This window comes from Octopus bimaculoides, chromosome 1 (assembly GCF_046866305.1).
Source record: "Octopus bimaculoides isolate indiv1 chromosome 1, ASM4686630v1, whole genome shotgun sequence".
NCBI classification, from domain to species: domain Eukaryota; kingdom Metazoa; phylum Mollusca; class Cephalopoda; order Octopoda; family Octopodidae; genus Octopus; species Octopus bimaculoides.
This window is the reverse complement of record NC_142928.1, coordinates 183874518-183888730: the sequence shown is the minus strand read 5'-3', so window position 1 is coordinate 183888730 and position 14213 is coordinate 183874518. Positions and strand designations below refer to the sequence as shown.

Here is a 14213-nt window from a genome sequence, read left to right as displayed (position 1 = left end):
GAGTGAACTGGAGCAGTCTTGCTCAAGAACACAACACACAGCCCCTGTCCAGGAATCGAACTCACTACCTCATGATTGTGAGTGATGTTCTAACCACTGAGCCATGTGCCTTCAGGGAGGTTACTAGATATGTTAACAATCAAAGGATGCCTATGCCTGAAGCTTTTTAAAGTGAGGAAAGGTTTTGCACAGGACCAACCCCCACTTTGTGAACAATGTGTGCATTTCCCCAAAAAGAAGAACTAATCTACACCATTGGATGCAAACAAAACCACAGGTTTTACACCTGAATTTTCCTTCATCTAGAAAGATGTTTAAATGAAGACTAGGGGGTCTCTCACACCCAGATGTTGAACAGCCATGGACTCTACTGAGTTCATCCTTCGACAGGTTTTGTTTTTCATCCTACAGAGTGTTCACCATCTGTATATATTTTATATAGTTTCTGTTTATTAGAAACACTTATCAAGTGTTGGTTGACTCAAATTATAGTAGGAAACATTTACTCAAAGGGGAATGCAGTAGGACTGAACTTCAAGCTTAAGCTTCTTAACTACACAGCCATATGTGAACTAATATCAGAAACAATTAGTTCTGTTGGAAATATCTATACACAACAAACTAAGGACACATCCCAACAAGGGAGCCCCTATGTGAGCCTTTTTATCATAGGTTTACTTGGCTGCTATTGACCTGGGGCCAAACAATAACAAACACAGGAGAATCCTGATCCCTTGTCAGCAACAACTTTCTGGAAAATGACCGAACATACATCAAAACATTGAATGAAATTAGTATAGATACAATTCTTAGTTGTTATTTATCTATGTATCTGGATACCTATGTAGCTAACTATCTTTCTGTCAACTGAAAGCAGTTTATGAATACACTAAATTAATCTTCAGGTAATAGTAAATCACATTAAGTAGTAACATCAATATGTGATCCAGTTAATCTGCTAAATACAGAACTAAGTCAACAGTTTAACGCACAGTCAATAGTTTAACATATCTGATAGATGTTACATAAAGGTAACCAATGCCTGCTTAATGATTTCTCAAATCATAATGACTCAATTATTGATCAATAACACGGGAAAAAAAAAAACAATTGGGGACAAATGATACAGCATATTCACAATCATACACAGATGATGATGATGATGGTGGTGGTGGTAATGTTGACACAATGTATGGAGAGAAAATAACACTGATGTAAAAGACACTCCCCACATGTTGCACAGAGTATTTTCAATAGATGAAGATAAAAAGAAGACTGAGTGAATCCAAGGCTTACATAGAAACACAATTATGCAGTAATAAAAAAAAAAAGTATGATAGCTGAAATAATGATGTTGGAAATGATAATGATGATGTGATTTCTCTTTGTATATATAGAAGAATAAAGATGCTACAGTAGTCTTGCAATTCTGAATAGGTATTAAAAAAAAAAAAACACTGAAAATTGAAACAAAGTCACAAATTACTTTTTGACTAGATTATAGTTCATTCTCTCAGTAAAACAATAGTTCACCACTTAACAATAATTCACAACACACACACACACGTACGTATGTATATCAAAACTGAATGAAAATGCATTTTTTTTTTCTTTTCTGGACATACAATGAAGATAAGAATCAACATTATTAGAATTCATATATGATCATGCAAATTACTGAAAAATAACGAAATAAAATTAATTACTAAAATAGGGAGAAAAAAAGAAATATATCACAGCAGCAAAATAAAGGAAAAAATTAAATATATATATATATATAGATAGATATATATATATATATAAACACAGCATATTTACATGTGCATAAGTCAGACTTGTGTGTAAGCTGCTGCAGTTTTTCCAGTTAAAATCAAGTGTAAAATAGTGCAACTTATACACAAGTAAATATGGTGTATATAACTAAATGATGCTCAATATCATTACTATGATAAAGCAAATAAAAATAAAACAGTGTATACATCAATGGTATAAGACAAGAAATGAAAGTGAACAAAAAAAAATCATGACAACAGAAAAGGGGAACAGGACAGGAATTAGGCATAAAAATAGCTTCCCTGATATTGTGCTTGTTTTCTGTAATCTTTTACTATCACCAGATCCCTGTCATGCCTTGACTTCTATAATGCACCTTATATATATATATATATATATATATATAGACACTAGCCAGAAAAATTTGTTAGTATTTTTATAAGGATTCTAAGTTGGTGGAATTTCATAAACTGTTTATAAAATAGAAAAATAGCTATTATTTCTTATGTTAATGTGTGTTGTTTAAGGTATTATGAAAGAGAAAATCTGAAGAAAAAAAAAAAAAAAAAAGTTATCTATAAATTGAATAATTCGTGACTAATAATTCATGACTAATTGAAGAAAAGATTTAGACTTAAATATTATAAACTGATAAAAAAAATTTTTTTTAGTTATAATTTTCAAATGCCTAAAATTTTCTAATCAAAATTTAACATCGTTAGGCACACTTCTTTTCTATAGCCACACTGTTTTTCTACAGTGTTCATTTACTTTTTTGTTGAAACATTTTAAATAATATTAACAAGTTCTGATTAAGTTACATTTACATATATTCATTACAATCCTATGAGTACTTTTTAGAAATCTAAAGTAATGACTAACAATTTCTATTGAACTTAACTATCACAGTATTAACTTTTAAATAACTAACTTTCACCCAGAACAATTTGTAAGATATATAGGTTTCTAGTTATTTTCTCAAATATCTGATATTGTGCAGTACACTAACATACAATATTGGCAACTCATCTTCAGGTCATTTAACACTGAATAATATCGATTACATTTATTAATAGTTTTCCATTAAGTATTTCATTTAAGCAGTAGTTATTTAGAATATTTAGTTCTATACTAAATACTGAGCCAAGGTTTTTTAAGTGCTATAGTATATATATATGTGAGATGTTCAGGAAAGAAACCTCATTAATAAGCAGGTGATTACATAATTAACTTAAAAGGCTGTAGAACTAAATTGTGGGAGAAAACTATGGCAATATTCAGTGACAAACATATTTGACTGAACATATACATGCAGGTGCAACTAACTAACTGTTGTGACCATTGCTACCAATACATCGAAACTTTAGAAGATAAAGTCAGTTATACCCTCATCTTTATAATGTCCTCCCCAAGAGTTGATACGGTCTTTGACCAAAGATCGGACTGTATCATCTTTTGTATCTGTACTTTGATTAGCTGCAATGAAGAAATGGTCCAAAGATACTGATAGGGAAAAAGAAAATTTAGAAGAAAATCTATATTTTATAGAAAACGCCATGTACAGTGAGTCAAAACATATCTTAAAATATAAAATATTGTCATGTAAATATTAAAATCAAAGATAAAATTGTAGAAGAAAGTCAAAGTTAGAAGGCAAAATATTACATATTCAGAAATCATATTTGACTAGCTCCACACCAACATCATTGAAAACCAATCTTTAATGTGTCATTACGCTCAAATATTTGCTTCCTCTTCTGCTTCTTAAAACACTCAGATCATCAAGACTGTTTCTTGTCCCCTTTTTCATTACATGCAACGTCAAACGTTTACGCATAGTATTTCAAACCAATAACTATTTCTCAACAAAATAATCTCCAACATCTTAAAACTAAAATTAACCATATCGATTCCCTGCAAGTCACAACCTCTCTGTTTGCAGATGGAGCGATTGACTTCAGGCAACAATTAAATAGAAATATATTAAAAAAAAACAAAACAAAACAAACTTTAGCTTGATACAGAAAGGGAAATTTGTAACATTCATGCCTCATCCAATTTGGAGACATAAAAGAATGTTTCTATTTAGAGATTATAAATGAGATCGCAAACTTTATTCCCAGCCAAAATAATTACTATCATACAGTATTGCCCACTACAAGGCACCAATTAATAATTCCTATTCTATTAGGCATTAGAAATAATTGGAGGTGTGTATTTGGCAATGAAACCTGAAGAAGTCTTGTGGAGAACTCAGAAAATTATCATTGATCTAGATACGATAATTTATACAGTTTAGCTCACGGCACTTTATACCATTTCCTCAGTCTGCATTATTTTGTGGTATAGTAAGTGGCTGTAAATATTAAACACAAATCATTTCTGAATTTCAGATACTACAAGCTGTATATATTTTGTATTTTGGAATGATCCATTTACAAAAGTGGAATGGTAACATGGCTGACAGTTTAAAAGGGAAGCAAATCTGTCACAAGGGAGGTAACTTTATATACTATTTCATGACAAGAAGTAAAATATAATTATAAATAATGTACATTTTTGCTATAAAAAGAATTTTCAATTAAAAAAATTATTTAGAGTACAAATAACAATACTAATGATTAAGAAATTAGAAATAAATAAATAAAACAAAAATCGATAAGACAATTTAAAATCAAAACAGTTCTGAAGGACAGAGATATCTTTCACTAAATACAATACTTCAAATACCAGAAATATGTCATTTAATATTAATTACCAGATATAAATACGAAAATTACAGACAAAACAATGTAAGTTTAAAAAAAAAAAAATTTTTTAATTAAAATCATTTTATCAGTAATTAATACTCACACATCACTAACAATAAAAAGTTATTATAAAACAGAGAAATCAGAATCAAATAAAGAGGTCTAAAGTGCATAAGTAAATCAAAAATATTTCCATTGATCTATACAACAGTGTTTTCCCTGAAACAGGGGGTCTGCAAAGAAGTGAAAGGGAAGTGTTAGATTCCAGTCAAATATGGCAACACATTTCATCAGAGAATTTAGAAAACACTGAAGTGAATTTACTAAATCTAGTAAATCTAACACTACATGGCAATAAGAGTTTGGACAGTGGGTATTGTTTGATTAATTTTGTTAAATTAATGAAGTTAATAAGTTGAATTCAATTTTGTCTACATTGTAGCTCACTAATACTACTATTATTGAATCTGATTGTTATTTACATATGAATAAAGGCACATGGCCTAGTGGTTAGAGCATTGCACTCATGATTGCTGGATTGTGGGTTTGATTCCTGAACCAGGTGGCATATTGTGTTCTTGAGCAAAACACATAATTTCACAACACACCAATCTACTCAGATGTAAGATGTAAATGAGTAACCCTGTGATAGATTAGTCACCTGATCAGAAGGAATATTGGCCTGCTCACCTAGCCAGTGAGGAGGCATTATTTGAAAGCTAAAACAATGCAAAGTGCATTGTGACCAGCAATGTACAACATTCAATAGTCTGGTCAATCACGTGATCATGTATGTAGGTTTTTCCCTCTTCACTCTTGTTATCTAACAATCAGTCATCACCATCGTTTTTATGTCTAATTTTTCCATGTTGGTTTGAGTTAGACAAGACTTGTAGAGGCAGCATTTTATGATTAGAAGCTCTTTCTAATATTGACCCTAACTTATTTTTACAAATGAAGCCAACTATTCCACAACTTCACATGAACAGTTAAGGTGACATATTTTTGCTTACTTATGTTGGAATTAAACGTCATCACTACTAGCTAAATAGTGTCAATGAAAATACATGTGGATCAAAACATATGCACACACGAACACACATATTTCCTGCTCTTTTTATATTTTTTAAAGATGGATTAATGTCTGAAACATCGAGATTCTTTCTCTTCCTTTTAAATGTCAAATGAATACATTTGTTAAAACTTGTCCCACTCTTGTCATCTCTTATTTTGCTTATTGTCTATTACACACACATGAATAAATTAGCTTCTACATGGAATTGAAACTATGTCCTAGGAGAAGCAAGGTGGGAATTTATTCCTTGCTCCTTAGTGACCACCAACAAACTACTTGATATAAACATAATTTTCAGATATCTTTACTTAACTACTTTATTTTTATATTCTCATTCCCCAACTAATGTTTTTTTAATCAATTGGCAATTGGCTGGTTAAACATGTCGATTAATTTTGGCTTAGAACTAATCAGATAAACTATCAGCGGTGAATCACAAATCTAATACAATTGGTTGTTCTTGTGTATCAATTAAAGTGAGAGAAGCAAATGAAGAAGTCAAATGGGCACAAGCAATTGATGGCTCATAGTGTGTCATTAGCACTTAAACATCACTCATGCAAGAGCACTTAACTCTTGCCAGTTCATTTTACCTCACTGTATACAGAAAGACACAGACTAACAGTTACACTTATCAATCAGTTGAGACAGCCAGTAATATTAAACAGGACCAATCAATAATTGTAGAGTGACAGCAAGTGAAGCCCAAAGCATGGTTATGATTCAGTCATAACCACTAAGTCTGCTATTACCTCTGAGAGGAGGACGTGTTAATTATTACACAATATCTCTGATATCTAGAGAGAGAGTTACCATAGCAGCATTACAGATATTTTATCAATAGGCATGGCTATGTGGTTAAGAAGCTTACTTTGCAACTATGTGGTTTTTAGTTCAGTTCCACAGTGCAGCATCATGAGCAAGTACTTTCTACTATAGCCTTAGACTGACCAATGCCTTGTGAGTGGTAGACAGAAACTGTATGGAATTCCATTGCACACACACACACACACATATATATTAATAAAGGTGGTGCTCCAGTATGGCCACAGTCGAATGACTGAAACAAATATGTCCTTCTGTTGAAATGAAATTTCAGTAAATTTCTATATCTTTGTGCAGCTGAGGATTGCTCTGCATTTTATATTTGATGTAATGTTTACAATACTTAAATGAATGGAGTCCCATGAAACGATCATACTGCATTAACTTTGGATATCCTTGTTGCTTATTTTGACTTTAATCACCTTATTCACCTTGAATCTATATATATATATATATATATATATAGATAGATAGATAGATATACTCACACACACACACGTGTGTGTGTGTGTCTTGCTTGCTATTCCCTTCCCCACTTGACAGCCAGTGTTGGTTTGTTTACATTCCTAAAACTAAGCAGCTTGGAAAATGACACCAATGCATAAGCCACATTTTACTTCGATGCCTTTTATCTTTTACTTAGTTTCAGTAATTAGACAGTGGCCACACTGGAGCACCACCTTTATTTTTTTAAACCCTGGTACTAATTTTATTGGTCTCTTTTACTGAACTGCTAGGTTACGGGGGACGTACACACAGACACAAACACAAACACACACACACACACAATGGGCTTCTTTCAGTTTCAGTCAACCAAATCCACTCACAATGCTTTAGTTGCTTCTAGGCTAAAGTAGAAGATAATTGCACAAGGTCCCACACAGTGGGACTGAACTCTGAACCATGCTGTTCTTACCATACAACCAGAAATATTTTTTAAAGTACATATGTCCTTGTCTGCCTCATGCTCATTAGCCAGTAAAATGTCAACATACCTACTTCCTTTCCTTGTTTACACTTCAAGAATATAATCGTTTTTACTCTATGGCTATGAGGAGCAGACATGGATGAGTGGTTAAGGACTTTGTTTCCCAACAGTATGGTTGCAGGTTCAGTCCTATTGTGTGGCACCATGGGTAGTAAGTGTCTTCTTAGTCCTGGGTTGATCAAAACCTTGTGAGTGGATTTGGTAGACAGAAACTGAAAGAAGCCTGTTGTATATGTATTAGTGTGTTTGCATCTCCTTATCTTGACATTGCAGGACATAAGTAAATTAGTGCCACAGGAGGTGTCTTTTGTTTTCAATCTTCTGTGAAAACATGTCTGGCTGTGGGGAAATATTATTTTGCTTGGAAACATATAAGGATTTATGCTAGGAAAGGCATACAATCATAGAAAATCTGCCTCAACAAATTCCACCTGACTCATGTAAGCGTGGAAAAGTGGATGTTAAAATAATAACGATGGTGATGATGATGACACCACAGTAACTATTAGTAAGAAGATATATTGAAAGGCCAATATTCAAGAGGATGGAACTTTCTAAATTTTACATACCGGTCAAATTAACAAATATATATGTCTGTTTATGAACATGATGTTAGCCAAGTTTGCAACTCAATTACATTGTTATTTAACTAATTATATTGCTGCCTCTCTGTGTTTTCAAATGAAGTACAAGATATTTTTATGGTCTCACCAGCAATAGGGAAACTAATAGAAGGTTTATTTTTGGCACCTAATTAGTTTAATAATCACGTAGTACTTAATGAACCAAGAATTGTTGAGCTCAACAAAAGTAGTATTTGATTAACACCACTTTGATTAAAAAGAGTTTTATAAGATTTATAGAAAATTTCAGAAACTCAACACTGACTGGAGACCTCTTTTTCATTACCATTAAAAAAAAATCATCCTGAGTCTCAAAGTTCAAATAACGAACTATTTATTAGCGTCAATAATAAATTTAACATTGACATAAGGCCATACAATTTAGGGTTGGTGGTACAATCAACTCAACTTCTAATATGCTGGTTTCAAATTTTGGCACAAGGCCAGCAATTTTGGGGGAAGAAAGTCAGCTGCATCAACCCCCAGTACTTAACTAGGACTTATTTTTATTGACTTCAAAAGGATGAAAGGTAAAGTCAATCATATAAAAATTTAAACTATATTTAAATATAGGTGCAGGAGTGGTTGTGTGGTAAGTAGCTTGCTTACCAACCACATGGTTCCAGTTCCATTAGTTCCTTGAGCAAGTGTCTTCTACTATAGCCTTGGGCCGCCCAAAGCCTTGTGAGTGGATTTGGCAGACGGAAACTGAAAGAAGCCCGTCGAATATATGTGTGTGTGCCTGTGTGTCTGTATTTGTCTCCCAACATCGCTTGACAACTGATGCTAGTGTGCTTACATCCCAGTAACTTAGTGGTTCGGCAAAAGAGACCGATAGAATAAGTACTGGGCTTACAAAGAATAAGTCCTGGAGTCGATTTGCTCAACTAAAACGCGGTGCCCCAGCATGGCCGCAGTCAAATGACTGAAACAAAAGTAAAAGAATAAAAGAATTAATGAAGTGCCACTAAGCATTTTTCCCAGCATGCTAGCAATTCTGCCAAGTCCGAGTATTTTACTATGTTATAAGTAATTATTTAATCAACTCAAGGGTAAGTTGATTTAAACATGATTTTTGCTCAGATTAGAAAAGAATGCAATTAAATAACCTCAATTTTTATTTGGTGTGCTTTTAATAATGATACTCCAACGTTGTTATCAACCTCAATAATGATATAATTAATTATAAATTACTTTTTATGAGTGAAAACATGAATTCAACCTTGGGTTTGTTTATGTGATCTTTTTTGTGGTTTTTTTTTTCTCTTTTGGTGCCAGAGTTTGAAGCTTTGCCACTAAACCTTGAGATTGTATGCAAAACAGTGGGTAGAAATGAGCTGTATAGCAGAAGGAAACTATGTGCATAAGGAGAAGGAATACAACAGGAACAATACCATCAGATGAAGACATGTTCAGTGCCCATTTGATACGATTTTGAACCAGTGATGGTGCTGAAGCTGACATTTGATAGGTATTTTCAGAATATCCTCTCTCAGAATTGGACATAAATGAAGGCTGGAAGAATGAACAACCAATTGGTCGGAAATAACTGCCTGAGTTTTGTGGAGACTTTGAGTAGGAAGCTTCTGAAAGTGGCCCGTGGTAGGAAACAGATCTTACATAAGGGTTTAGATTATTATTATTACTCTTAAATAAAGACGGGTTCCCGTAAGGTGATCGGTTGTAATTTCCAAACGGTGTGAAATCCTTTTTGGGATCTTTTTTAGCACCATAAAATAAAGTCGAAAACTTTGTTGATTTCAGAGTAACTTCCAGAAATTCTGCTGGTTTTTCCTCAGAAGTTGTTTGTGATACTGTTGATGGTTGTGAAAACTGTTTAGGTAGTTTGTATGCTGAATTTTGGGGTTGTTCAAAAATAGCTGCAGATTCATAAATACTAGTTACTGGACTTTTATACTTTTGGGAGGGCAGTTGAGGTTTTTCATAGATGATACATTCTTTTTTAGTCTCTTTTGGATATGCTTGCTGTTGGTCAAAGTTAGAAAATTTAGCAGCAACAGTTAAAACATTAGTGGAGTTAGTTGCAACGATATCTGAAGAAGGTTTAGTCAAATTGTAAGAGTTCGGAGTGTTTGTTGTAGCTACTGGTCTAAAATGAGACATAGCTGCAGATCGATGCCGGGGAGTTCCAGGCTGGCGAATATTCAAACGAGAAGCAGAAAATCTATGGAAACTGGGAGCTGAAAATTTTAAATTATTCAAATTATAATTAAAAAGAGAACAGAGAGGTAGATTATAAAAACAAATTCTCAATTCTATAAGCTTTAAATTACTACTGTTTCAAAAAAAAAAAGCCCACAATAGTTCTCAATTGGGTCTATATGACCCTTGGGAGTCCATATAAGATTTTTTTTGTTGTTAGAATTTATGAGCAATAAGTTGGTTACACTTCTACAGTATACAAAATGTTTTACTTTTTTTTATGTAGTTCATAATAACATTTAATTATAAAAATACAGAAGGATTTTTTTAATACATATTGAATGGTGATGGAGGTTCAGTAAAGTGAAAGGGGTCTATAGGCAAAAAATGATTGAGAACCACTGATACAGTTAATAGGTTGAACAATTTCTTAGTGTAAAACTTTATGGGAATCTGTAGTTATTAAGTCTTTAAAGCTGGCATTAAATTTTTTGCTGCAATGTTGACATGTCAATATTGTGGGCATGTGTTAGCGTCCACTAACACAGCCAAAGAAATCAGTCACACTTTGAAAGTCTATACAGCTTCCAAAGTTTCTATAATGATGTATCAAGTAAAAAAATTATATACACATACTAATTAAAAAAACATCAATAATAAATTTATGTTGATTTCTGACAAGCTCAGTGCCACAGATTTTGGTAGAAGGTAGAAATGACTAAACTGACAACAGTATCTACTGGTAAATATTATTTTAACCCTAGGAGGGTGAAAAGGCTTAGGAAAGATTTGAACTCAAATATAAAACTGCGTAACTAAATACTACAAAATATTTAATCCATCATTCTCTCTCTCTCTTTTGTTTTAGTCACCCACTATCCTTAAAATAAAATAATATTAAAATCTTTATTACTTGTAGCTTAAATTATTTCTAATTAAGATAAACTGATACTGAAATTAAAAGGGTAAACATGAATCTTGTTGGTTAGCATTATGAACACATTGTTCACAAGGTTTTTTAAGCATATAAATAATTATTTCTACTGAAGGCAAAAGGACAGCAATTATGAGGGGATGGGTTTAGTCAATACTATTAACGCCAGTACACAATTGGTATTTTAATTAATTCACCTTGATAGAAAGGCAAAGTTGATCTCAGCAAGATTTGGACTGGCAACATTAAGAGTTGTATGTAACTAAACAGCACAAAGGCATTTTGTCCGATTCTGCCAATCCAACACACTTGAGATTTATCAATGATGTCTCTTGAGGTTTATAAACCAACACATTGTAGATCACACAGAGAGTGACACAGGAAAATATTCATATTCATATGGATAAATTATTTTAAAGGCATTTGAAAGAAAAACATACACCAATCAGTTCATAGCATAAAATTTACCAGAAGTCTGATCAAAAAGCCTTTTCTTAGTCAACAGAAATAACAAAAATAGTAAAGAAGGCACCAATACATACATATATAATGTAGTGAGCAAAGAAATTTCTAACTAATTAAAATTAATTGACTCACTACGCTGGGTACATTAGCACCAACTTTGCTGTTTGTTTTCATGCAGCTGATTATTATATAATATATATATTTATATACATATATGTCACCATATCATGTCTGCTTTTCAGGCTAGCATGGGGTAGATGGATCACATGGTCTGAGTCAGCATATACTAAGGAGTACTGCTTGCCTAGAGGGTTGGAAGACCTCCTCTCACTCAGGTTTCCTTTTTGGCTTGGTTTCTATGGCTAGATGTCCTTCTTAGCACCATCCACTTTACCTAGTGTACTGGAAGCATTTCTCATGACACCAGCTTCAGACATGTAGCCATGCCCAAAATAGTTTGTTTTTATGTTCACTTATAATAAAAACAATTTTACATTAATCTCAGAGGTTACTCTATACTTTTGTAGAGTTTATTATTCTTAAGCAAGGATATTGTTGATAGTGACTTTGAAGTTACTGTCAATAATATTCTTGTTTAAGAATAATATATATATATATATATATATATATATATATATATATATATATATATATATATATATATATATATATATATAGAGAGAGAGAGAGAGAGAGAGAGAGAGATAAACACAGCTATGAAAAGTTAGCTAGTTCTTACTGAATAGTATTTTTGCAAGGCAGTAACATGTTTGTGTGAGTGTTCAAGAAGATGGGAAATTCTATAATTAATTATATGCTTATGCAAAGTGCCAACAACAAAACTCTAAAACTAATAACTGTGCATTGTATACCATCCACTTTCAACTTCTGTCTCCATTCTGATACTGGTGCCGAAGGTTCGAAAGATGTAGTCTTACGGTTGATTGAGGTCTTGCGCAGAGAATGAAGCTGCTGTTCTAGTGTTTTGGCAGCTTTCGATGATGTATGGTAAGGAGAACCTTGAATAATTTTCAAGTTGGATTTATTTCCACTGCTAGTCCTAGCTTTGGCCATTTTAGGAGAACTATGTTTTAGCTTTTTGAAATTGGATTGGATCTGCTCAATCAATGGTGGTACTGGTACTGTTGAGGGAACATTGACATTATTCTCAACACTCTGAGAAGAATATGGTTTAGAATACTGATAGGGAGACAGATAATTATCAGAGCTAGTAAAGCTAGTATTACTTATATCATTAGAGGTATCTTGATTAGTTCTAGAAGATGGAGTAGTGATAATTTCTGATTCCATCTGCTGAGTCTTTTCAGTTTTGTTAATAATAACAGAGCTCTTATTCTGATGAGACACTGGTGATGCATAATGAGACGATGATGATGATGATTCTGCTTTTGTTGTTTTTAAGTGGGCTACAAATTGGTTAGGAGAATGCTGAGGCACTGAAGATGTTTGAGAAGAATATTGTATATTTGGTGAGATTTCAAAGCTGGACTTGGAAGATGTCATCACAGGAAAGGAAAACGCCGATAGCCGACGAACTGAAATTGGTAAATTGTTAAGTTATAGGCAGTTCAGAAAATAAAAGAAAAAGACATTAATTAGTTAAGAAAATAAAACTAATCTGGGTTGAAAACAAATATGTTAATTATGTTAGATATTTCTATAATTAAAACAAATGCAAAATAAATGATTTACTTTTAATTACAAAAGAAAATGAATATAGTAAATTAAATGAGTAAAGAAAAGATTCAAAAGACAACAATAATAATTTCTCTAAGAAATTAGACTTCTTACAAGAAAATGCTTCTTATTTAGAAATGATAAAGTAAAAGGAACATGGGGAGAATTGCCATTAGAACAAATAGTACTAATTACATAATTATCTCTATTATTATCTGATTCACACAGTGAACAAGATTTGATATTTATACAACTGTTATTATTACTACATTATATATATATATATATATATATATATATATATATATAGATGTAAGAGTGAGGAGATGATCAGGAAGAGGAATGCTAGTATCTAAAAATGTGCTGGGGTATAAAAACTTAATTTGTAAACTTGTGTCACATTGACTTCAGTACTAAGGAACGTAAACACTCAAAGTACTTGCTCTTATATCTACTTAATTACAAAATGAGGGCTATCTAAATGCTATCCTTTGTATGTTAAACTTATCCACACTCAAAACATACATGTCCACTTGAGAGACGATCCCAATGAACTTGTAACTCGAGCTGTAAAAAACTGATAGAGAAAACAATATATCTAACAAGTTTCCTGAATTTGTTTCTACTTTTGCAGAGCAGAAATCTGGGAAATCTCAAATGCTTGTGGCCCAGATGGAAAGATTAAGTGACACAATTGGTTCTATATGATCATTAGTGACTACATGAAAAGTGAGATGTTATCATCATCATCATTTAACGTCTGTTGTCCATGCTGGCATGGGTTGGATGGTTTGACCAAACTGGCACGCTCGAGGGCTGCACCAGACTGCAGTCTGATTTGGCATGGTTTTCTATGGCTGGATGCCCTTCCTAATGCCAACCACTCAGAGTATAATGGGTGCTTTTACGTGCCACCGGC

At 32.7% G+C, this 14213-nt stretch overlaps 1 protein-coding gene across 3 annotated transcripts in view; it reads right to left on the bottom strand.

The window, feature by feature from the left end:
• The window catches only part of LOC106872716 (uncharacterized), a 139853-nt gene that overhangs the window by 37616 nt on the left and 88024 nt on the right, over positions 1-14213 (bottom strand). For all 3 annotated transcript variants that reach the window (XM_014919794.3, XM_089363743.1, XM_089363751.1), the window contains exons 5-7: positions 12469-13152; positions 9429-10235; positions 3160-3249 (exon numbers count right to left, since the gene is read on the bottom strand). In XM_014919794.3, coding sequence (XP_014775280.1) covers positions 3160-3249; positions 9429-10235; positions 12469-13152 — 1581 coding nt within the window. The remainder of the gene's footprint in view (positions 1-3159; positions 3250-9428; positions 10236-12468; positions 13153-14213) is intronic.